Below are 26349 nucleotides of genomic sequence, written 5' to 3'. Positions count from 1 at the left end.
CAGTACTAACTACACACCAACCAAATGATAACCACCATCAACATACGTTACACATGATCCAGTACTAACTACACACCAACCAAATAATAACCACCATCAACATACGTTACACATGATCCAGTACTAACTACACACCAACCAAATGATAACCACCATCAACATACGTTACACATGATCCAGTACTAACTACACACCAACCAAATAATAACCACCATCAACATACGTTACACATGATCCAGTACTAACTACACACCAACCAAATGATAACCACCATCAACATACGTTACACATGATCCAGTACTAACTACACACCAACCAAATAATAACCACCATCAACATACGTTACACATGATCCAGTACTAACTACACACCGACCCAATAACAATGTCTATCAACTTAACAGAGTGCTAACTACAAGGTTATTATTGTTAATATTCCTATTAGTTCTAAGATTTTTATTCGAAATTCAGTTTTGTTTCAGTTAGTTTTCAGATCTACTTTACCTTATTTTTTATTTTGTTTACTTTTTATAAAAACATGCATATAGTTTTTGTGTTTTTTGGAATGTCACTTCTTGCCACTGTGGGGCAGTAATGCATAAGGTGATGGGTCAGGTCATAGGTTAGGTTAGGTTTAAAGGTAGACTCAGGGAGATGACGTAGATGCACCATGTAAACAGTAGTGGTGGGTCAATTTCCTCAATAACCAGGAGCGTTGAAGCGCCATCGTTGGTCACCGCCTTTTAAAGTGTTGCATTCTGGTGATAGATTGTCAGACTGGAGCCTACATTTCATCTGCATGAACTTTACAAAAATCATATGATCAAAGGTCATGAAGTTTTGACTGCAGTCGACTGCAAGTTTCTGCAGTTGCTCTTCACCAACTTCATCCTGCAGTCATCACCTGCATTGTGGGAGGCTCTATTGTCAACCAATCATTAGTTAAGCTTAAAAACCCTGTTTGATTTTTGCCCCCCAAAAACATAATTCATGATGTTTTTTATTTTATTTAGTTTTGGAGGCAGTACAGTTATAATTTTTGAAATGGGTTTGTTAATTATTTTAATTAAATTTACTAAATGGTTTTGAGTGATGATTAGTCATAATTAGTTTTAGTTTTAGTTTCAGTTTACTATAATAACCTTGCTACACACCATAAAAAAACAACTACCAACAACAGACATACCCTCATCTAACAATTAACAACAGACATACCCTTATCTAACAATTAACAACAGACATACCCTCATCTAACAATTAACAACAGACATAGCCTCTCATCTAACAATTAACAACAGACATACCCTTCATCTAACAATTAACAACAGACATACCCTTATCTAACAATTACACAAACAGACATACCCTTATCTAACAATTAACAACAGACATACCCTTCATCTAACAATTAACAACAGACATACCCTCATCTAACAATTAACAACAGACATACCCTTATCTAACAATTAACAACAGACATACCCTTATCTAACAATTAACAACAGACATACCCTTATCTAACAATTAACAACAGACATACCCTTATCTAACAATTAACAACAGACATACCCTCATCTAACAATTAACAACAGACATACCCTTATCTAACAATTAACAACAGACATACCCTTATCTAACAATTAACAACAGACATACCCTTATCTAACAATTAACAACAGACATACCCTTATCTAACAATTAACAACAGACATACCCTCATCTAACAATTAACAACAGCAACCATCCAAATACATAGTCAGTATTATAATGGTATCAATTACATCCACATCCCACACAAACTTATAAAACTCCCATTGTCCGGTAATAAAGTAATAACAGCCTAGGTCTGTTCTTACCAGTCATAGTCCATGACAGCGATGATGATGGACACCCTGTCGATGTCCTCATGAGGGATGTCAAAGACCAGAGCCTCGTTGTAGGTGGGGTTCAAAGTATTCTTCTTAATGGATGTCTTCCTCTTCTTTAGCCTGCGGCCGTCACATATCAGAGAAGCCTTCACGTACGGGTCTGAGAGAAGGAGAAAGAGGGAGGGAGAGAGAGAAAAAAAGAGTGAGAGCGAGAGAAAAAGAAATAGAGGAAGAGAATGGAAGAAAGAGAAAGAGAGGGACAAAGATATGAGACAAACCTTGAGCAGGCTATTAACAAATTATACTCCCACGTCCAGGCATCTGTCTTTAACACATAAAAGACATACAAATCAAGGCCCCTTGGACGAGGCGGATTAAGGCCAAAGTAAAACAGGTGGATTCACGTCAATTACCACAGAATACAAACTGCCGCTCTAGTCCGTTGTAGCATTTACAGAACACTGAGAGTTACCATTTGATTTTATGGTGGATTTTTTATACCTTTGTTAGGCAATAAAAGCAATAATAACGGTGTGGCCTCATAATTTAGCGTGTCATTTCGTCAGTATAGTAACTGTTACCGTGGTAATGCAGGATCATCACATCCTCACAGGCAGGATTAATAACTCAATTACTTTAGTTAGGCGTTCATTAATTAAATGATCATCAGCTACCTAAGTCCCAGCCATCAATCAGGCCAGGACATGATTGTGTTTAAAGCGTTTGGTTGTTTGTTGGCTGTGGTTTTTAGCACTCCAACATTTATGATTTTTGCTATTTGCTTGTGTTTCCAACATTGCCACAAAACAGATTTTTGACACTTCATTGTGTTTGGAACAGTTTAACAGTATTTATTTGGGCAATATTTACAGAATGTAACATATCAATATTCAAATATTCATGAATTCAGTCAATTGATGTGTTTGCTCCATCTGTTTATGCAGGTCTAATTGCATTCAAATAATAGTTGAAATACAAAATGTATGATGTGAGTCTTGTCAGGCTGTTTCTAACAGAAGAGACAACCCCCAGTGCTGCGGTCAGTGTGCTGTTGTCAGTGTGCTGTTGTCAGTGTGCTGTTGTCAGTGTGCTGCGGTCAGTGTGCTGTTGTCAGTGTGCTGCGGTCAGTGTGCTGCGGTCAGTGTGCTGCTGTCAGTGTGCTGCTGTCAGTGTGCTGTTGTCAGTGTGCTGTTGTCAGTGTGCTGCGGTCAGTGTGCTGTTGTCAGTGTGATGTTGTCAGTGTGCTGTTGTCAGTGTGCTGCGGTCAGTGTGCTGTTGTCAGTGTGCTGTTGTCAGTGTGCTGTTGTCAGTGTGCTGCGGTCAGTGTGCTGTTGTCAGTGTGCTGCGGTCAGTGTGCTGTTGTCAGTGTGCTGCGGTCAGTGTGCTGCGGTCAGTGCGCTGTTGTCAATGTGCTGTTGTCAGTGTGCTGCGGTCAGTGTGCTGTTGTCAGTGTGATGCGGTCAGTGTGCTGTTGTCAGTGTGCTGCGGTCAGTGTGCTGCGGTCAGTGTGCTGTTGTCAGTGTGCTGTTGTCAGTGTGCTGTTGTCAGTGTGCTGCGGTCAGTGTGCTGTTGTCAGTGTGCTGCGGTCAGTGTGCTGTTGTCAGTGTGCTGCGGTCAGTGTGCTGCGGTCAGTGTGCTGTTGTCAGTGTGCTGTTGTCAGTGTGCTGCGGTCAGTGTGCTGTTGTCAGTGTGCTGCGGTCAGTGTGCTGCGGTCAGTGTGCTGCGGTCAGTGTGCTGTTGTCAGTGTGCTGCGGTCAGTGTGCTGCGGTCAGTGTGCTGTTGTCAGTGTGCTGCGGTCAGTGTGCTGCGGTCAGTGTGCTGCGGTCAGTGTGCTGCGGTCAGTGTGCTGTTGTCAGTGTGCTGCGGTCAGTGTGCTGCGGTCAGTGTGCTGTTGTCAGTGTGCTGCGGTCAGTGTGCTGCGGTCAGTGTGCTGCGGTCAGTGTGCTGCGGTCAGTGTGCTGTTGTCAGTGTGCTGCGGTCAGTGTGCTGCGGTCAGTGTGCTGTTGTCAGTGTGCTGCGGTCAGTGTGCTGCGGTCAGTGTGCTGTTGTCAGTGTGCTGTTGTCAGTGTGCTGCGGTCAGTGTGCTGCGGTCAGTGTGCTGTTGTCAGTGTGCTGCGGTCAGTGTGCTGCGGTCAGTGTGCTTTTGTCAGTGTGCTGCGGTCAGTGTGCTGCTGTCAGTGTGCTGTTGTCAGTGTGCTGTTGTCAGTGTGCTGCGGTCAGTGTGCTGCTGTCAGTGTGCTGTTGTCAGTGTGCTGCGGTCAGTGTGCTGCTGTCAGTGTGCTGTTGTCAGTGTGCTGTTGTCAGTGTGCTGCGGTCAGTGTGCTGTTGTCAGTGTGCTGTTGTCAGTGTGCTGCGGTCAGTGTACTGCGGTCAGTGTGCTGCTGTCAGTGTGCTGTTGTCAGTGTGCTGCGGTCAGTGTGCTGTTGTCAGTGTGCTGCGGTCAGTGTGCTGCTGTCAGTGTGCTGCGGTCAGTGTGCTGTTGTCAGTGTGCTGCGGTCAGTGTGCTGCGGTCAGTGTGCTGCGGTCAGTGTACTGCGGTCAGTGTGCTGCGGTCAGTGTACTGCGGTCAGTAGGTAAGTCACCTGAGAAGCCGGTGAGGTCCATGGCTTTGAGGTTGGTGGCCTTGATGACGGTGGCGGTGAGCCGACCTGCCGTGGGCAGGTAACACAGAGAGAAGTTCAGCTCCCCCAGGTCAGCCTTCTCCTGTACAACACACACACACACACACACACACACACAGAGGTCAGGGTTCAAACAGGGATCCCAGCAAACGTGTGGTAAACACTCAGCCAGTAATACCCAAAGAGCTACAGGCTGAGAGCAGGGTCTGTAAAAGAGACCACCATCTTGCATTTGGTTTGCTAAACCATGAAGCAGGCATCATTGATAATTGCCACAGAGACATGACAGGTGTCACAATCTAAACGGGCAGCATATTCAAACTGAAGGCAACTGTCATTACAGTACATTAATGAAATGTCAATCTTTCAATGTCCCCAAGAAGATAAAAGTTAAATTGCGCTAGATCTAAAGGCTATTTAAACACTCTCCCCTGCTTCCTCCTAACTCGGCACAGCCAGTGGTCATGGTGGTGGCATAGTGGCATTATAGTGGATAGCAGTGACATTATAGTGGATAGCAGTGACATTATAGTGTCATAGTGGTGGCATTATAGTGGATAGCAGTGGCATTATAGTGGCATAGCGGTGGCATTATAGTGGATAGCAGTGGCATTATAGTGGATAGCAGTGACATTATAGTGGATAGCAGTGGCATTATAGTGGATAGCAGTGACATTATAGTGGATAGCAGTGACATTATAGTGGATAGCAGTGGCATTATAGTGGATAGCAGTGGCATTATAGTGTCATAGTGGTGGCATTATAGTGGATAGCAGTGACCTTATAGTGGATAGCAGTGGCATTATAGTGGATAGCAGTGGCATTATAGTGGATAGCAGTGTCATTATAGTGGATAGCAGTGACATTATAGTGGATAGCAGTGGCATTATAGTGGATAGCAGTGGCATTATAGTGGATAGCAGTGACCTTATAGTGGATAGCAGTGGCATTATAGTGGATAGCAGTGACATTATAGTGGATAGCAGTGGCATTATAGTGGATAGCAGTGGCATTATAGTGGATAGCAGTGACATTATAGTGGATAGCAGTGGCATTATAGTGGATAGCAGTGACATTATAGTGGATAGCAGTGACATTATAGTGGATAGCAGTGGCATTATAGTGGATAGCAGTGGCATTATAGTGTCATAGTGGTGGCATTATAGTGGATAGCAGTGGCATTATAGTGTCATAGTGGTGGCATTATAGTGGATAGCAGTGGCATTATAGTGGATAGCAGTGGCATTATAGTGGATAGCAGTGGCATTATAGTGGATAGCAGTGACATTATAGTGTCATAGTGGTGGCATTATAGTGGATAGCAGTGGCATTATAGTGGATAGCAGTGGCATTATAGTGGATAGCAGTGGCATTATAGTGGATAGCAGTGGCATTATAGTGGATAGCAGTGGCATTATAGTGGATAGCAGTGGCATTATAGTGGATAGCAGTGGCATTATAGTGGATAGCAGTGGCATTATAGTGGATAGCAGTGACATTATAGTGTCATAGTGGTGGCATTATAGTGGATAGCAGTGACATTATAGTGTCATAGTGGTGGCATTATAGTGGATAGCAGTGACATTATAGTGGATAGCAGTGACATTATAGTGGATAGCAGTGGCATTATAGTGGATAGCAGTGGCATTATAGTGGATAGCAGTGACATTATAGTGGATAGCAGTGACATTATAGTGTCATAGTGGTGGCATTATAGTGGATAGCAGTGACATTATAGTGGATAGCAGTGACATTATAGTGGATAGCAGTGACATTATAGTGTCATAGTGGTGGCATTATAGTGGATAGCAGTGACATTATAGTGGATAGCAGTGACATTATAGTGGATAGCAGTGGCATTATAGTGGATAGCAGTGGCATTATAGTGGATAGCAGTGACATTATAGTGGATAGCAGTGACATTATAGTGTCATAGTGGTGGCATTATAGTGGATAGCAGTGGCATTATAGTGGATAGCAGTGACATTATAGTGGATAGCAGTGGCATTATAGTGGATAGCAGTGACATTATAGTGGATAGCAGTGACATTATAGTGGATAGCAGTGGCATTATAGTGGATAGCAGTGGCATTATAGTGTCATAGTGGTGGCATTATAGTGGATAGCAGTGACCTTATAGTGGATAGCAGTGGCATTATAGTGGATAGCAGTGGCATTATAGTGGATAGCAGTGGCATTATAGTGGATAGCAGTGACCTTATAGTGGATAGCAGTGGCATTATAGTGGATAGCAGTGACATTATAGTGGATAGCAGTGGCATTATAGTGGATAGCAGTGGCATTATAGTGGATAGCAGTGACATTATAGTGGATAGCAGTGGCATTATAGTGGATAGCAGTGACATTATAGTGGATAGCAGTGACATTATAGTGGATAGCAGTGGCATTATAGTGGATAGCAGTGGCATTATAGTGTCATAGTGGTGGCATTATAGTGGATAGCAGTGGCATTATAGTGTCATAGTGGTGGCATTATAGTGGATAGCAGTGGCATTATAGTGGATAGCAGTGGCATTATAGTGGATAGCAGTGGCATTATAGTGGATAGCAGTGACATTATAGTGTCATAGTGGTGGCATTATAGTGGATAGCAGTGGCATTATAGTGGATAGCAGTGGCATTATAGTGGATAGCAGTGGCATTATAGTGGATAGCAGTGGCATTATAGTGGATAGCAGTGGCATTATAGTGGATAGCAGTGGCATTATAGTGGATAGCAGTGGCATTATAGTGGATAGCAGTGGCATTATAGTGGATAGCAGTGGCATTATAGTGGATAGCAGTGACATTATAGTGTCATAGTGGTGGCATTATAGTGGATAGCAGTGACATTATAGTGTCATAGTGGTGGCATTATAGTGGATAGCAGTGACATTATAGTGGATAGCAGTGACATTATAGTGGATAGCAGTGGCATTATAGTGGATAGCAGTGGCATTATAGTGGATAGCAGTGACATTATAGTGGATAGCAGTGACATTATAGTGTCATAGTGGTGGCATTATAGTGGATAGCAGTGACATTATAGTGGATAGCAGTGACATTATAGTGTCATAGTGGTGGCATTATAGTGGATAGCAGTGACATTATAGTGGATAGCAGTGACATTATAGTGGATAGCAGTGGCATTATAGTGGATAGCAGTGGCATTATAGTGGATAGCAGTGGCATTATAGTGGATAGCAGTGACCTTATAGTGGATAGCAGTGGCATTATAGTGGATAGCAGTGGCATTATAGTGGATAGCAGTGGCATTATAGTGGATAGCAGTGGCATTATAGTGGATAGCAGTGACATTATAGTGGATAGCAGTGGCATTATAGTGGATAGCAGTGGCATTATAGTGGATAGCAGTGGCATTATAGTGTCATAGTGGTGGCATTATAGTGGATAGCAGTGACATTATAGTGGATAGCAGTGGCATTATAGTGGATAGCAGTGACCTTATAGTGGATAGCAGTGGCATTATAGTGTCATAGTGGTGGCATTATAGTGGATAGCAGTGACATTATAGTGGATAGCAGTGGCATTATAGTGGATAGCAGTGGCATTATAGTGGATAGCAGTGGCATTATAGTGGATAGCAGTGACATTATAGTGGATAGCAGTGGCATTATAGTGGATAGCAGTGGCATTATAGTGGATAGCAGTGACATTATAGTGGATAGCAGTGACATTATAGTGGATAGCAGTGACCTTATAGTGGATAGCAGTGACATTATAGTGGATAGCAGTGGCATTATCATGGATAGCAGTGACATTATAGTGGATAGCAGTGGCATTATAGTGTCATAGTGGTGGCATTATAGTGGATAGCAGTGGCATTATAGTGGATAGCAGTGACCTTATAGTGGATAGCAGTGACATTATAGTGGATAGCAGTGGCATTATAGTGGATAGCAGTGGCATTATAGTGGATAGCAGTGGCATTATAGTGGATAGCAGTGGCATTATAGTGGATAGCGGTGGCATTATAGTGGATAGCAGTGGCATTATAGTGGATAGCAGTGGCATTATAGTGGATAGCAGTGACATTATAGTGTCATAGTGGTGGCATTATAGTGGATAGCAGTGGCATTATAGTGGATAGCAGTGACATTATAGTGGATAGCAGTGGCATTATAGTGGATAGCAGTGGCATTATAGTGGATAGCAGTGACATTATAGTGGATAGCAGTGGCATTATAGTGGATAGCAGTGACATTATAGTGGATAGCAATGGCATTATAGTGGATAGCAGTGACATTATAGTGGATAGCAGTGGCATTATAGTGGATAGCAGTGACCTTATAGTGGATAGCAGTGGCATTATAGTGGATAGCAGTGGCATTATAGTGGATAGCAGTGGCATTATAGTGGATAGCAGTGACATTATAGTGGATAGCAGTGACATTATAGTGGATAGCAGTGGCATTATCGTGGATAGAAGTGACATTATAGTGGATAGCAGTGACATTATAGTGGATAGCAGTGACATTATAGTGGATAGCAGTGGCATTATCGTGGATATCAGTGACATTATAGTGGATAGCAGTGGCATTATCGTGGATAGCAGTGACATTATAGTGGATAGCAGTGGCATTATAGTGTCATAGTGGTGGCATTATAGTGGATAGCAGTGACATTATAGTGGATAGCAGTGGCATTATAGTGTCATAGTGGTGGCATTATAGTGGATAGCAGTGGCATTATAGTGGATAGCAGTGACATTATAGTGTCATAGTGGTGGCATTATAGTGGATAGCAGTGACATTATAGTGGATAGCAGTGGCATTATAGTGTCATAGTGGTGGCATTATAGTGGATAGCAGTGGCATTATAGTGGATAGCAGTGACATTATAGTGTCATAGTGGTGGCATTATAGTGGATAGCAGTGGCATTATAGTGGATAGCAGTGACATTATAGTGTCATAGTGGTGGCATTATAGTGGATAGCAGTGGCATTATAGTGGATAGCAGTGGCATTATAGTGTCATAGTGGTGGCATTATAGTGGATAGCAGTGGCATTATAGTGGATAGCAGTGGCATTATAGTGTCATAGTGGTGGCATTATAGTGGATAGCAGTGACATTATAGTGGATAGCAGTGGCATTATAGTGGATAGCAGTGACATTATAGTGTCATAGTGGTGGCATTATAGTGGATAGCAGTGGCATTATAGTGGATAGCAGTGGCATTATAGTGTCATAGTGGTGGCATTATAGTGGATAGCAGTGGCATTATAGTGGCATAGTGGTGGTACAGTGGTGGCATTATAGTGGTATAGTGGTGGCATTATAGTGGATAGCGGTGGCATTATAGTGGCATAGTGCTGTCATTATAGAGGCATAGTGGTGGCATTATAGTGGCATAGTGGTGGCATTATAGTGGCATAGTGGTGGTATAGTGGTCGCATTATAGTGGCATTATAGTGGTGGTATAATTATAGTGGCATAGTGGTGGCATTATAGTGGCATAGCGGTGGCATTATAGTGGCATAGTGGTGGCATTATAGTGGTATAGTGGTAGCATTATAGTGGTATATTGGTGGCATAGTGGTGGTATAGTGGTGACATTATAGTGGCATAATGGTGGTATAGTGGTGGCATTATAGTGGCATAGTGGTGGTACAGTGGTGGCATTATAGTGGCATATTGGTGGTATAGTGGTAGCATTATAGTGGTATATTGGTGGCATAGTGGTGGCATTATAGTGGCATAGTGGTGGTATAGTGGTATATTGGTGGCATATTGGTGCTATAGTGGTAGCATTATAGTGGTATATTGGTGGCATAGTGGTGGCATTATAGTGGCATAGTGGTGGTATAGTGGTAGCATTATAGTGGCATAGAGGTGGCATTATAGTGGCATATCGGTGGCATTATAGTGGCATAGTGGTGGTATTGTGGTAGCATTATAGTGGCATAGTGGTGGCATTGTAGTGGCATAGTGGTGGCATTATAGCGGCATAGTGGTGGCATTATAGTGGCATAGGAGTGGCATTATAGTGGCATAGTGGTGATATTATAGTGGTATAGTGGTGGCATCATGGTAACATAGTGGTGGCATTGCGTTGGCATTATGATGTCAGGCATGGGCTCTCTCTCTCACCGCAGTGCCCTCCACGATGTCCCTCCAGACAGGCTTTTCCCCTGTGCCCTCGCTGAAGTCCAGAAGGTTGTCCACAACCACCTGGCCAATCAGGTCGTGTCTGGAGAAGCGGTCAAAGTCGTAGACAGAGAAGTGTAGCTTCCGGGAGTGCAGCTCTGCCAGGGGGACACCGAACTGGAACGTCTCGTTGAAGATAGGGTTTAGGGTCTTTCTGTGGACCTGTGGGAGAGAGGAGAGGGGGGAATTGAGGAGGGAGAGCGGGATAGAGGTAAAGAGGTGTAGGGGGGAGAAAGGGGAAGGAGAGGGAGAGAGGGGGGAGAGGGAGAGAGAGAACAAGAGTCAACAAGAGAGTCTGCTAGACAGCCTAACATATTTATTCAGATTAGGCTGAACGAAATATCAGCTAATTCCAATGTGTAAGGGAGGAGACTACGCATTTATAAATTATAATAAATTACTAACAGTAATTTAGAATAAAATCCCAATTTGAGAAACGGCAATGAAACTCTGCACAAATCTCTCGTGGTAATGCATACACAAATCTTTCGTGGTAATGCATACACAAATCTCTGGGTGACATCAATGGATGATTCACACAGAACTCCAAGTTATGCATGAACACATTTCTCAATTGGCATCAGAGTGAAACTACACATTTGTCAGGTTAGTATTTTACTGTGCCTTCAAACTGGACTGAAAACCAGCCCAATTTGTGTGAAAACTGACAAGTGTAATAAATGACAGCCTGATCCCAGATCTGGTTGCACTCTTCCAAGGTATTTATGGTCATTGCAAGACAGCACAAACAGATCTGGGATCAGGCTTGATAAATGTGTTACCTTGGTCTGGAACTTCTTCTTCCTGTCTGGCAGTAGGTAGATCTTGACGTACGGGTCTGAGAAGCCGTTGGCGTCCTTGGCAGCCAGGTCTACAGCCTTCAGGATCTTCACCACTAGCTGCTCTGTACTGCAGACGGGGACACATATATATGTTAGACTCACCGTCTGGGACACACACACACAACACAATCTATATGTCAAACTTAACTGGGCAGACATAGGGCTACACAGTAGATAGAGACAGTGGAGTGGTTAGGAGAGTATGTTGTATCTATGGAGTGGGTCGATGGGGATCCATTGAGGTCTAGGATGAAGCAACCCTTGACACTGATTTAAGGGTTTACTCCCTACTAATGGAGAATTTGAGGAAGGTCGATCTGTGAATGAGAGCAACTTCTACAAGTAGCATAATCCATTGCTACAAAGCCACAGATTGGCTCCAGCAGTTCCAGTGAGAGAAGCCAAGACATTAATACTCCTCATAGTAGGCTATTCCACTGTGTTATGGTCAGTCTGGGTCACACACACACGAAGACGTCCTTCTAAACCGCCTACGTCCAGTGGTCTGTCTGCAGAACTACTGATGAGGGATTGAATTAAGAGAGTGAAGATGGCTGGCAGGCCTTTAATCAGACCTCATTATACCCTGTCTTTCTGCGTTAACGAGCGTGTCACCACTTCATTACGGGCCTTTAGGAGCACAGCGTGAACTCTGGGGAAGAGAGCACCACCAGGCTATAGCCAATAGCAGCTCAGATAAACACACTGTTTAATCATCTGGCCCAATCAGGACTGAGAAAAGCCTGTTGACGACACGATTGCATCCAATCAGGTTTCATGTTTATCATGCAATCACGTCCAATTAAGGAAATCAGGTAAACATGCCAATCCTACAATCACATCAAATCAGATATAATATTAATACCGTCATTAGTAAATTAGGAAGTTATATTTAAATTGGATAAACACGTTAATCAGAGAAACATGTCCAATTAGTATTTCTTAAGTCTATCTACTTACTTTAAGTCCAGTATCATCTCCGCTTGGTAGTCAATACACACTGTCAGTACGTGTTGGGAACTGTAGTCCTTATGACTATGAGCAGTGTAGTTTTATAAAGCATAATTGAAAATGCCAGGTGAGTCCTGTATAAAAGCTGGCCCTGATGGCATGTCACATTCAACAACATTACCTCATTACAACAACAAACACTGTAGTGTTCCTACTCTCACATGTCTGTTTGATCATCAAGACAACAAAGAGCAGGAACTTTAAAAATATATATATATTTAACTAGGCAAGTCAGTTAAGAACAAATTCTTATTTACAATGACGGCCTACTAACACGGTCCCAGAAGCACTCGGAAGAAAATACACCTATTACTGATCTGTCAGAGGGAAATTCGCTATACTATTCCTCACAGACAATGGCTGGAAACCACCCTATTCCCACAGCACTAATGTGTCAGCTTTTAACTACAGTGTCAATAGAAAATACATTTCCCAGAGGGCCGAGGGAAAATTGACATTGTTGTCCTGACAGCTATTCCCCAAATGTGCTCGGGTCTAGCACGTTAACATTGATGTATGGTAAATACATTTCAATTATCCCACACAGTGCTAACGGTGTGAAGAGAAGGTGACACACATTATATCTCTCTCTCCCTCTCTCTCCCGCTCTCTCTGTCTGTCTCCTCTCTCTCCCTCTCTCTCCCGCTCTCTCTGTCTGTCTCCTCTCTCTCCCTCTCTCTCCCACTATCTCTGTCTGTCTCCTCTCTCTCCCACTCTCTCTGTCTGTCTCCTCTCTCTCCCTCTCTCTCCCGCTCTCTCTCTCTGTCTGTCTCCTCTCTCTCCCTCTCTCTCTGTCTGTCTCCTCTCTCTCCCTCTCTCTCTGTCTGTCTCCTCTCTCTCTAGATTTCCTAACAAAGATTCACAGTGTGTCAGAAAGCAGAGCAGAACAAATGATCTTGTGACGTGAGGTAGAAATACATGTAGGTACAGGTAGAGATACACCAACATCATCCTCCCTCTCTCTCTCTCTCCCTCTCCCTCTCTCTCTAATCTGTGTGTCTGTAATTCGTGCTATAACAGTCTGGTGTTATTATGTGTTGACAGGATCTGCTGTTTAAAGTAGCTCACCATATATAATTCATGACCCTAACTGCCTCTCACTCCCTTGTTTTTCGAACATCAGCACTTTCTTTCTCCATTGTAATGTTTCTCTGTGTGACGGCAGAGAGAAAGGACCCCACCAGGCAGCCACAGAGCCACACATAGACTGAGACTGAGATTGAGCTAGCAGACTGTACTACACTGCCCCTGCTCTTTCCCTCCTCTCCTCTGTCCTCCCTCCATCTTCCCATCTTCAACCCTCCGAAGGGGGGCACACCCACCATTTACATAAACAGAGCCAGTGCTGCAGAAAACCTACAACGGGGGCATGCATGACTAATGCACTCAAGGTTTGGAAAATTAGACAATTACAATAACAATGTCTATCTTGTGTACACTATTTAGTCCATAATGTAAAAGTATATATGGGTGATAGTTGACACTGCAATGATAGAATTTCTAGGGCAAGTACCTTAAGTCAGCTGTGATGACAGAGCAGCTGTTGATCCTCTGTCTAAGCCTTAATGTAATGTATATTTAACAGTGCACCCAGACCGAGGTGTGAAGAGGATTAATTAAGTGAATCGGTTCACTCACTTGAAGGCGTAGCGCAGGAGGAAGCTGATCTTGCCGCAATTGTCCCCCGTTTTCCCTTCCCCCTGGTCGCCCCCACGCAGTCTGTAGAGTTCTGGTTTGATTTGGCCAATGCTGGTCACCTGCTCGCTCTTCTCCTCACCATGGAAATCAGGGCTGGACAACTGGTGAGTCATGGGCTTGGGCCTGGGGAGAGAGAAGGGCTTAATAGACACATTAACACTCACTGGAGACAGACAGGGTAAAAGGAGAAGTTCTCTTTTTTACAGCCAAATCTACATTTTTGAAGTAAATGGCATGTTATAGAAGGGTCCAGACACCTTTTTTGTGATTTCAGTTGTTTTTGAGAAACTTACCCCAAACAGAAAAGCCCTTCATTATCCTCGTTGTGCAGTACGGTGGCCCTGAAAAAACATGAACAAATGCTCCAAAAACACCTAAATATGTCCTTTTAGAAACAGAAACGCTCTCAGTATAGTGATGCAGGTCTTTCGATGTGGTACACATGAAATTGTGGCATTCCAAACTTTATCAGCAATGTTATATTCCATTTTGTGCTACTCGAGCCGTTTCCCCTATCCAGCTGTTCCATTCTCTGTTTAGACTGCTGCTATAGGTAACTGCCAAATTAAAGGAAACTCCATAATAAATAGTCTTAATAGGGCGCTGGGCTACCACGAGCTGCCAGAACAGCTTCAATGGTTCTACAAATGCCTGGAACCTACTGTGTGGAAGTACATTGCAAAATAATAGTGAAGACATCAAAACCTTGAAGACATCAATATACCTTGTATCCCTCATTTACTCAAGTGTTTCCTTTATTTTGGCAGTTGCCTGTAGAATGGACGGAGTAGTATCGCTCGAGTCGCAACAAAATGGAATAAAACGTTACGGATAAAGTTTGGAATGACACATTTTCATGTGTACAACATCTAAAGACCTGCATCACTATACTGAGAGCTTTGCCGTTTCTAAAAGGATGTATTTGGGTGTTTTTGGAGCCTTTTTTCATGTTTTTTTCAGGGCCCCCGTACTGCACAACGAGGATGAGGAAGTGATTTGTGGTTGGGGTAAGTTTCCCAAAAACAAGTGAAATTACAAAAAAAGGTGTCTGGACCCTTCTATAACATGGCATTTACATAAAAAATAGAAACATGGCTGTAAAAAAGAAAACAGAATAAGACACACTAAAAAGATCGATAGGGTTAATTCACAGACATATATTCACTGGAGAGACAGACAGGGTTAATACACAGAATAACACCCAGAAAATGTATACACTAGACAACCAATCACAAAAATGTGATGACCCTTAGATAATATAATTATCACATACTTAAAAATATATACAGTACCAGTTCAAAATGTGGACACACCTATTCATTCAAGGGTTTATTTGTAGTATTTTCTACATTGTAGAATAATAGTGAAGACATCACAACTATGAAATAACACATAGGGAATCATGTAGTAACCAAAAAAGTGTTAGCAAATCAAAATATATTTTAGATTTAAGATTCTTCAAAGTAGCCACCCTTTGCCTTGATGACAGCTTTGTACACTTTTGGCAATCTCTCAACCAGCTTCATGAGGAATGCTTTTCCAACAGTCTTGAAGGAGTTCACACATATGCTGAGCACTTGTTGGCTGCTTTTCCTTCACTTTGCGGTCCAACTCATCCCAAACCATCTCAAGTGGGTTGAGATCGGGTGATTGTGGAGGCCAGGTCATCTGATGCAGCACTCCATCACTCTCCTTCTTGGTCAAATAGCCCTTACACAGCCTGGAGCTGTGTTGGGTCATTGTCCTGTTGAAAAACAAATGATAGTCCCACTAAGCCCAAACCAGATGGGATGGCGTATCGCTGCAGAATGCTGTGGTAGCCATGCTGGTTAAGTGTGCCTTGAATTCTAAATAAATCACAGACAAGTGTCACCTGCAAAGCACCCCCACACCATCACTCCTCCTCCTCCATGCTTCATGTTGGGAACCACACATGCGGAGATCATCCGTTCACCTACTTTGCGTCTCACAAAGACACGGCGGTTGGAACCAAAAATCTCAAATTTGGACTCACCAGACTAAAGGACAGATTTCCAACAGTCTAATGTCCATTGCTCGTGTTTCTTGGCCCAAGCAAGTCTTTTCTTATTATTGGTGTCCTTTAGTAGTGTTTTCTGTGCAGCAATTCAACCATGAAGGCCTGATTCACACAGTCTCCTCTGAACAGTTGATGTTGAGATGTGTCTGTTACTTGAACTCTGAAGCATTTATTTGGGCTGCAATTTCTGAGGCTGGTAACTCTAATGAATTTATCCTTTGCAGCAGAGGTAACTCTGGGTCTTCCTTTCCTGTGGCGGTCCTCATGAGAGCCAGTTTCATCATAGCACTTCATGGTTTTTGCAAATGCACTTCAAGAAACTTTGAAAGTTCTTGACTGACCTTCATGTCTTAAAGTAATGATGAACTGTTGTTTCTCTTTGCTTATTTGAGCTGTTCTTGCCATAATATGGATTTGGTCTTTTAACAAATAAGGCAATCTTCTGTATACCACCCCTACCTTGTGACAACACAACTGATTGGCTCAAACGCCTTAAGAAGGAAAGAAATTCCACAAATTAACTTTTAACAAGGCACACCTTTTAATTGAAATGCATTCCAGGTGACTACCTCATGAAGCTGGTTGAGAGAATGCCAAGAGTGTGCAAAGGCAAATGGTGGCTACTTTGACGAATATCAAATATGAAATATATTTTGATTTGTTTAACACTTTGTGGTTACTACATGATTCCATGTGTGTTATTTCATAGTTTTGATGCCTTCACTATTATTCTACAATGTAGAAAATAGTAAAAATAAAGAAAAACCCTGAAATGAGTAGGTGTATCCAAACATTTGACTGGTAATGTATACACAGCGCATCCAGAAAGTATTTAGACCCCTTGATTTTCCCCCACATTTTGTTACTTAACAGTCTTATTCTAAAATTGATTAAATAGTTTTTTTCCCCTCATCAATCTAGACACAATACACCATAATTTCAAAGCAACAGGTTTAGAAATTTTTTCAAATTTATAACAATTTTTAAAACTGAAATGTCACATTCCCATAAGTATTCAGACCCTTTACTCAATACTTTGTTGAAGCACCTTTGGCAGAAATTACAGCCTCAAGTCTTCCTAGGTATGATGCTACAAGCTTGGCATACCTGTATTTGGTGAGTTTCTCCCATTCTTCTCTGCAGATCCTCAAGCTCTGTCAAGTTGGATGGGGAGCATCGCTGCACAGCTATTTTCAGGTCTCTCCAGAGATGTTCGATCGGGTTCAAGTCTGGGCTCTGACTGGGCCACTCAAGGACATTCAGAGAATTGTCCCGAAGCCACTCCTGCATTGTCTTGACTGTGTGCTTAAGGTTGGAAGGTGAACCATCGCCCCAGGCTGAGGTCCTGAGCGCTCTGGAGCAGGTTTTCATCAAGGATCTCTCTGTACTTTTGTACTTTGCTCCGTTCATCTTTTCCTCGATCCTGACTAGTCTCCCAGTCCCTGCTGCTGAAAAACATTCCCACAGCATGATGCTGCCACCACCATGCTTCACATGGTTCCAGGTTTCCTCCAGATGTGACACTTGGCATTCAGGCCAAAGAGTTACATCTTGGTTTCATAAGACCAGAGAATCTTGTTTCTCATGGTCTGTGAGTCTTTAGGTGTCTTTTGGCAAACTCCAAGTGGGCTGTCATGTGCCTTTTACTGAGGAGTGGCTTCCGTCTGGCCACTCGGATTGGTGGAGTGCTGCGGAGATGGTTGTCCTTCTGAAAGGTTCTCCCATCTCCAAAGGAGAACTCTGGAGCTCCATCAAAGTGACCATCGGGTTCTTAGTCACATCCCTGACCAAGGCCCTTCTTCCCCAATTGCTCAGTTTGGCCAGGAGGCCAGCTCTAGGAAGAGTCTTGGTGCTTCCAAACTTCTTCCATTTAAAAATGATGGCGGCAACTGGGTTCTTGCGGACCTTCAATGCTGCAGAAATTATTTGGTACCATTCCTCAGATCTGTGCCTGGACACGGAGCTCTCGGAGCTCTACAGACAATTCCTTCGACCTCATGGCTTGGTTTTTGCTCTGACATGCACTGTCAACTGTGGGACCTTATATAGACAGGTGTGTGCATTTCCAAATCATGTCCAATCAATTGAATTTACCAGGTGGACTCTAATAAAGTTGTAGAAACATCTCAAGGATGATCAATGGAAACAGGATGCACCTGATCTCAATTTCGAGTCTCATAGCAAAGGGTCTGAATACTTATGTAAATAAGGTATTTCTGTTTTTTATTTTGAATACATTTGCAAACATTTCTAAAAAACTGTTTTCGCTTTGTCATTATGGGGTATTGTGTTTAGATTTATGAGGGCAAAAATTATTTCATACATTTAAGAATAAGGATGTAACATAACAAAATGTGGAAAAATTCAAGAGGTCTGAATACTTTCCAAATGCACTGTATAGATATAAACTCAGAAGACATTTTTTTTTTCCTTTTTCTGGACCCTGTCTTTCAAAGATAATTCGTAAAAATCCAAATAACTTCACAGATCTTTATTGCAAAGGGTTTAAACACTGTTTCCCATGCTTGTTCAATGAACCATAAATAATTCATGAACATGCACTTGTGGAACGGTCGTTAAGACACTAACAGCTTACAGGCGGTAGGCAATTAAGGTCACAGTTCTGAAAACTTAGGACACTAAAGAGGCCCTTCTACTGACTCTGCAAAACACCAATAGAAAGATGCCCAGGGTCCCTGCTCATCTGCGTGAACGTGCCTTAGGCATGCTGCAAGGAGGCATGAGGACTGCAGATGTGGCCAGGGCAATAAATTGCAATGTCCGTACTGTGAGACGCCTAAGACAGCGCTACAGGGAGACAGGACGGACAGCTGATTGTCCTCGCAGTGGCAGACCACGTGTAACAACACCTGCACAGGATCGGTACATCCGAACATCACACCTGAGGGACAGGTACAGGATGGCACCAACAACTGCCCGAGTTACACCAGGAACGCACAATCCCTCCATCAGTGCTCAGACTGTCCGCAATAGGCTGAGAGAGGCCGGACTGAGGGCTTGTAGGCCTGTTGTAAGGCAGGTCCTCACCAGACATCACTGGCAACAACGTCGCCTATGGGCACAAACCCACCGTTGCTGGACCAGACAGGACTGGTAGAAAGTGCAATTCACTGACGAGTCATGGTTTTGTCTCACCAGGGGTGATGGTCAGATTCGCGTTTATCGTCGAAGGAATGAGTGTTACACCGAGGCCTGTACTCTGGAGCGGGATCGATTTGAGGGTCCGTCATGGTCTGGGGCGGTGTGTCACAGCATCATCGGACTGAGCTTGTTGTCATCGCAGGCAACGCTGTGCGTTACAGGGAAGACATCCTCCTCCCTCATGTGGTACCCTTCCTGCAGGCTCATCCTGACATGATCCTCCAGCATGACAATGCCACCAGCCATACTGCTCGTCCTGTGCGTGATTTCCTGCAAACAGGAATGTTAGTGTTCTGCCATGGCCAGCGAAAAGCCAGGATCTCAATCCCATTGGGCATGTCTGGACCTGTTGGATCAGAGGGTGAGGGCTAGGGCCATTCCCCCCAGATATGTCCGGGAACTTGCAGGTGCCTTGGTGGAAGAGTGGGGTAACATCTCACAGCAAGAACTGGCAAATCTTGTGCAGTCCATGAGGAGGAGATGCACTGCAGTACTTAATGCAGCTGGTGGCCACACCAGATACTGACTGTTACTTTTGATTTTGCCCCCCCCCCCCCTTTGTTCAGGGACACATTATTCCATTTCTGTTAATCACATGTCTGTGGAACTTGTTCAGTTTATGTCTGTGGTTGAATCTTGTTATGTTCATACAAATATTTACACATGTTAAGTTTGCTGAAAATAAACGCAGTTAACAGTGAGAGGACGTTTCTTTTTTTGCTGAGTTTATAGATAGATAGATATATCACATCCTGCATATATTAATCAATCACACACAAATTCACTACTTATACCATAACCTCTTTGTAATCACCGACACAGAGAACACACACAAACAAACAAGCACACGCACACAGTACAGTACTGACCGTGCAGTGACCTGCTGCTGGGAGTGGGCGTTGGGCATGTCTTTGTGGGGTGGGGCGGCTCCCCCCTCAGTGGTGGGGGGCAACTCTGGAGACGTCTGGCTCAATTTAAGATTCCCTAGACCACAGACCAGAGAGAGAGAGAGAGCAAGAGAGAGAGGGCAATACAGAAAAAGGAGTGCAGAGAATAGAAGGGGGATAGAGAGAAGAAAAGAGGTGTTTGTATAGAAAGTGAAGCTGGTTCTACTGTAAGAGATTGTTGTGTCTTATTTCTCCAGTTTATGGGGGGGTTGTAGTGCATTTAGCAATGTGCTGCACCATTTCAAGATGTGTTAATAATACTCTGGCTAGACATACCGTCAGTGGAGTTAAAATGTAATATAGTACAGAACATTTTGTAGATATAAATATGATATGTTGCTATAGTACAAGACTTAAAACATCGACCAAGGCATTATATGACGCAAACTCTGTACACATGCTATAATAAAGCTACTTCGGTATCAGTGGGGTGAGATCAGGCGTTCCTTCTCACCAGCGTTGTTGGGGTAGGAGTCCATGTCCAGGTAGGAGTGTTCCTGGGTCTGTTCCGGGCCTCCCACCACGCCCCCCACCCCCTGGCCACTCTCCACCCCCACCAGGTCAGAGAAGTGTGGGTGATGCTGCTGGGGCTGTGCCAGGGAGGGGTAGAGTGAGGAGTGGGACGCCTTCCTCTGCATGACAGGAGGTAGGAGGGAGGCCCCCCCACTGCCGCCCATCCCACCCACGCCCCCGGGCATCAGCCCCGATGTCAAGCTCAGGCCCCCACCCTCCTTGTCTCGCCATGGCAACCAACAGAGCTTCCAGGAGACAAAGAGAGAGACTGAGAGAAGGACAATCCCGCAGAACGTCACGATCACCGACAACAGGCTGACAGAGATCTCTGGAGGACGAGAAGAGAGGGAAGGATGGAGAGAAGAGAGACAGAGACAGAGGGTGAGTTTGTTTAAGGCAATGATGGATGAAGACTCAATACTTCAACCTCATCATCTAAAATACCAAAAAGCCTCATGTCACATTAATCAGTATCCTTCACATAGTTTATTCTCTCAATTAAGCCTCCTTTTCCCACTCCTCATCCACTATCAGCCCAACATCCACTAAATCCCACATCATAAGAGCAGAGGGACAACACACTGAGAGCGTAATGTGATACGCCGCTTCAAATGCTAATATACCCATTTTGAATATGGCAGCTTAAACATAACAAACGTTGGTGGACTGATAACACCACAATAAAAATACTAACACCCACAATGATATTTCCTGTGATGTGATTAGGCCTGTGCTCGTGGTTATGAGCTTTTAATCACTGACGGCTAAAAGATTTTGTCTGAGGGGAAACGGGGGGGGGGGGGGGGGGGGGAAATGAGTCATCCTGGTGAGAAATAAAATAAGTAAAAAAGCGCGGTTTCAGCACCAGTCTGGTGGACAGCTCCTCCAGCCCTATCCAATACACAGACCAGAGGCCTGCCAATCACCTGAGGCCATTGTCTGGGTGTAGAGCGATCAGTGTTGGACCTGGAGAATGTCTCTCTTTATCTGTCTTTCTATCGCTCTCTCTCTTTTGTCTGTCCATCTCTCTATTTTTCCTTCCCCATCCCTCTCTTTCTATCACCCTCTCTATCTCTTCCTATCTCTCTTAATCTTTCTGTCTCTCGGTCTCCCCATCTTTCCTTCCCCCTCTCGCTCTCCCTCTCCCTCTTCCTATCTCTGTCTCTCTTTTTTGTGTATCTTTCCTTCACCCTCTCCCTTCCTTTCCCTGGCTCTGTCTTTCCTCGATTCAATCCCAAGTGGCTTTGTGGGCATGACAAAGACACAAACATTGTTCAATCATTCAAAAGATATTGAAACTGTATCTATAACTCACTGACAACGAGACTGAGAGTAAATGAGTAAATGAGACAACAGCAGCCAGTGCGAGACACTCCTCTACCCCTAGGGCGCATCTCCTGGAATTCTCTATGCCTTCTGTCTCTCTCTCTCCATCTCTTCCCCCTTTCTTTAGTCTTCTCTCACATCCTCCATTGCTCTCCTTTTTCCATGCTGTCTTATTTTACCTCTCTCTCCTCCATCTCTCCCCCTAATCTCCTTCTATCTCTCACTTCTTTTCTCTCCTTCTGCCCTTTCTCCATCATTCTTCCCCTCCTCTCCTTCTCTCTCTCCCTCCTCTTCCCCCTCTCCTCTCTCCTCTCTCCCTCTCTCTCTCTCCTCTCGCTCACTGTGGTGAATTATTCATCAGTCTATGTATGACATTAATCAGAACTTGTTCAAAGGATATGATCAGAGAGAAAGAGGGAGAGGGGGAGAGAGAGAAAGAATGAGAGAGAGGTGGGGGGGCATTGATGTATCACTGTGGAGAACATGACACAGATGGGGAGAGAGAGAGAAAGAGAGAGAGAGAGAGAGAGAGAGAGAGAGAGAGAGAGAGGGGAGAGAGAGAGAGAGAGAAAGGGGAGAGAGAGAGAGAGAGAGAGAGAGAGAGAGGAGAGAGAGAGAGAGAGAGAGAGAAGAGGGAGAGAGAGAGAGAGAGAGAGAGAGAGAGAGAGAGAGACAGAGAGAGAGAGAGAGAGAGAGAGAAAGGGGAGAGAGAGAGAGAGAGATAGAGAGAGAGAGACAGAGAGAGAAAGGGGAGAGAGAGAGAGAAAGGGGAGAGAGAGAGAGAGACAGAGAGAGAAAGGGGAGAGAGAGAGAGAGAGAGAGAGAGACAGAGACAGAGAGAGAAAGGGGAGAGAGAGAGAGAAAGGGGAGAGAGAGAGAGAGAGAGACAGAGAGAGAAAGGGGAGAGAGAGAGAGAAAGGGGAGAGGAGCCCTAAGGGAGAGAAGAGAGGTGGAACGAAAGAGATGGTGGGAAAGAAAATGAGCGGGGGGAACGAGAAAGGAAAAAGGGAAGAAGAGATAAGGACAGAGGGAATAGGTGTAGAGCATGATAAGAGAGAGAGGGAGATTCTGAGAGAAGAGAGGGGGGAGAGGAGAGGAGAGAGGCTGTAGGGGCGGGCCAGATAGAGACAGATTGGTAACCATGTTGAAACAGACATATTGGCTGACTGGTCACATTCAGCCTCTCCATCTACACGTCCAGTCCACCCAGAAGGATACAGCCAGGTTAATATAGTCACCATCCACCAACATGCCACGCCACAGAAGAAAACAAAAAGAGATAATGACGGAGAGAGAAAGAACAAGAGAATGAATGATGGAGAGAGATGGAGGACAAACAAGGCAACAAGGATTTAGAGAGAGAACTAAAGAGGCGAGGGGTTTAGGACGGTAGAGAGAGAATAACAGTGTGTGTGTGTGTCTCTACATGTGTGTATTTGTGCATGTTTGTGTGTGTGTGTGGCAGCTCAGGGGGCATAGATAAGACAGGGCTGTGATAAAGCGTGTGTGGGGGGGGACTGTCAGGTGGAAAACGTTGCTTATTCATTAGTCTTTCAGGAGGTCAGGTGCTCAATACTGATCCCCATAGGTCAGTCCTAATCCACACAGCCTAACCGTTAACGTGTGTGTGTGTGTGTGTGTGTGTGTGTGTGTGTGTGTGTGTGTGTGTGTGTGTGTGTGTGTGTGTGTGTGTGTGTGTGTGTGTGTGTGTGTGTGTGTGTGTGTGTGTGTGTGTGTGTGTGTGTGTGTGTGTTCGAGGGGGGTAGCTTGGCGGAGGCAGGCGGTGGTGGTTCTCCTGAGACAGAAACCCAGCATGGGGTAGTTGACACCGGCTGTCAATCAGTAAGTGATGTATCCGACTGGGAGTTTTTCAGGCAGAACATCAAACAGCTCACACCCACCCTGCTTACACAAGCCATTGATTGACAGACAGGCGACGGATGGAGGATCCTGTACTGCCCAGAGGCCCTTGCTTTGGTTTATCACGTCATTACCCAGAGGCTAGACGCTAACGCCTCCCACCAAACCCACTGCATGATGACATCCTGCACTGTGTCACACAAATCTCTAGGTGCTCCATGCAGCAGATCCAGCCTAATCTACACTACAGCACACAGATCCACACGCATCCCCTCTAATCTCCACTACTGCACATTTCTGCCACCGCTCCAAAACCTCTCCATGAGAATCCACACAGGACCAGAATGCTGCTGGGACTGCAGCTAGCTAGCTCCACCACTCATCCACTCTGCTGTCTAGAATTCATTCAAAGGGATCTGGGACGATGCTCCATATTTACAATTAGCCAGGTTGGGATTGCACTTGAAGTCTTTGGTTTGCCCTATAAACAGAGGGCTGGACCTTCGTTATCAATTTGGAAATGTCTCATGAATATTTCAAAGTGTTCCGGAGGTGCCCTGATTAGTTGTGGGAGTGCTAGCCAGCCCCTCAGGGCAACCCTGGCATCGCAACCCAGATAATAACTCTTCTTCAGGATATTCTGCTCTATCCCACAATACACATTACTATGGCCAGGAGTTTTTCCTGGGATTTTTTCCTGCTAATGTCACTTGAACAGAAAAACCTCCATGTCCTATACATGGCTAATGATTCCTGTATGTTACTGTGTTGTTAATGATTCCTGTATGTTACTGTATGTTACTGTGTTGTTAATGATACTGTATGTTGCTGTATGTTACTGTGTTGTTAATGATTCCTGTGTGTTACTGTATGTTACTATGTTGTTAATGATTCCTGTATGTTACTGTATGTTACTGTGTTGTTAATGATTCCTGTATGTTACTGTGTGTTACTGTGTTGTTAATGATTCCTGTATGTTACTGTATGTTACTGTGTTGTTAATGATTCCTGTATGTTTCTGTATGTTAATGTGTGTTAATGATTCCTGTATTTTACTGAATGTTACTATATGTTGCAGTGTTTATAATGATTCCTGTATGTTACTGTGTTGTTAATGATTCCTGTATGTTACTGTATGTTGCAGTGTTTATAATGATTCCTGTATGTTACTGTATGTTACTGTACATTACTGTGTGTTAATGATTCCTGTATTTTACTGTATGTTACTGTGTATTAATGATTTCTGTATATTACTGTATGTTGCAGTGTTTATAATGATTCCTGTATGTTACTGTATGTTAGTGTGTTGTTAATGATTCCTGTATGTTTCTGTATGTTACTGTGTGTTACTGTTGTTAATGATTCCTGTATGTTACTGTGTCTTACTGTGTTGTTAATGATTCCTGTATGTTACTGTATGTTACTGTGTTGTTAATGATTCCTGTATGTTCCTGTATGTTATTGTGTTTTTAATTACTCCTGTATGTTACTCTGTTAATGATTCCTGTATGTTACTGTGTTTTTAATGATTCCTGTATGTTACTGTATGTTACTGTGTTGTTAATGATTCCTGTATGTTACAGTATGTTAGTGTGTTGTTAATGAGTCCTCTATGGTACTGTATGTTAGTGTGTTGTTAATGATTCCTGTATGTTATTGTGTGTTACTGTGTTGTTAATGATTCCTGTATGTTCCTGTATGTTATTGTGTTTTTAATTATTCCTGTATGTTACTCTGTTAATGATTCCTGTATGTTACTGTGTTTTTAATGATTCCTGTATGTTACTGTATGTTACTGTGTTGTTAATGATTCCTGTATGTTTCTGTATGTTACTGTGTGTTACTGTTGTTAATGATTCCTGTATGTTACTGTGTCTTACTGTGTTGTTAATGATTCCTGTATGTTACTGTATGTTACTGTGTTGTTAATGATTCCTGTATGTTCCTGTATGTTATTGTGTTTTTAATTATTCCTGTATGTTACTCTGTTAATGATTCCTGTATGTTACTGTGTTTTTAATGATTCCTGTATGTTACTGTATGTTACTGTGTTGTTAATGATTCCTGTATGTTACAGTATGTTAGTGTGTTGTTAATGAGTCCTCTATGTTACAGTATGTTAGTGTGTTGTTAATGATTCCTCTATGTTCCTGTATGTTACTGTATGTTAGTGTGTTGTTAATGATTCCTGTATTGTACTGTATGTTACTGTGTATTAATGATTCCCGTATATTACTGTATGTTGCAGTGTTTATAATGATTCCTGTATGTTACTGTATGTTAGTGTGTTGTTAA

The 26349-nt window shown here is 43.5% G+C and overlaps 1 protein-coding gene across 1 annotated transcript in view; it reads right to left on the bottom strand.

Moving 5' to 3' along the window:
• The window catches only part of LOC106593647 (synaptotagmin-C), a 59250-nt gene that overhangs the window by 8202 nt on the left and 24699 nt on the right, over positions 1–26349 (bottom strand). Inside the window, exons 4-10 of the mRNA XM_045720212.2 lie at positions 20810–21196; positions 20278–20392; positions 14149–14331; positions 11440–11566; positions 10601–10819; positions 4450–4570; positions 1856–2027 (exon numbers count right to left, since the gene is read on the bottom strand). Of these exons, the coding sequence (XP_045576168.1) occupies positions 1856–2027; positions 4450–4570; positions 10601–10819; positions 11440–11566; positions 14149–14331; positions 20278–20392; positions 20810–21196 (1324 nt within the window). The remainder of the gene's footprint in view (positions 1–1855; positions 2028–4449; positions 4571–10600; positions 10820–11439; positions 11567–14148; positions 14332–20277; positions 20393–20809; positions 21197–26349) is intronic.

The sequence above is a fragment of the Salmo salar genome, chromosome 06, assembly GCF_965601325.2.
Source record: "Salmo salar chromosome 06, fSalSal1, whole genome shotgun sequence".
NCBI classification, from domain to species: Eukaryota; Metazoa; Chordata; class Actinopteri; order Salmoniformes; family Salmonidae; genus Salmo; species Salmo salar.
Note: the sequence above shows the minus strand (reverse complement) of the source record. Positions and strands in the feature narration are given on the sequence as shown.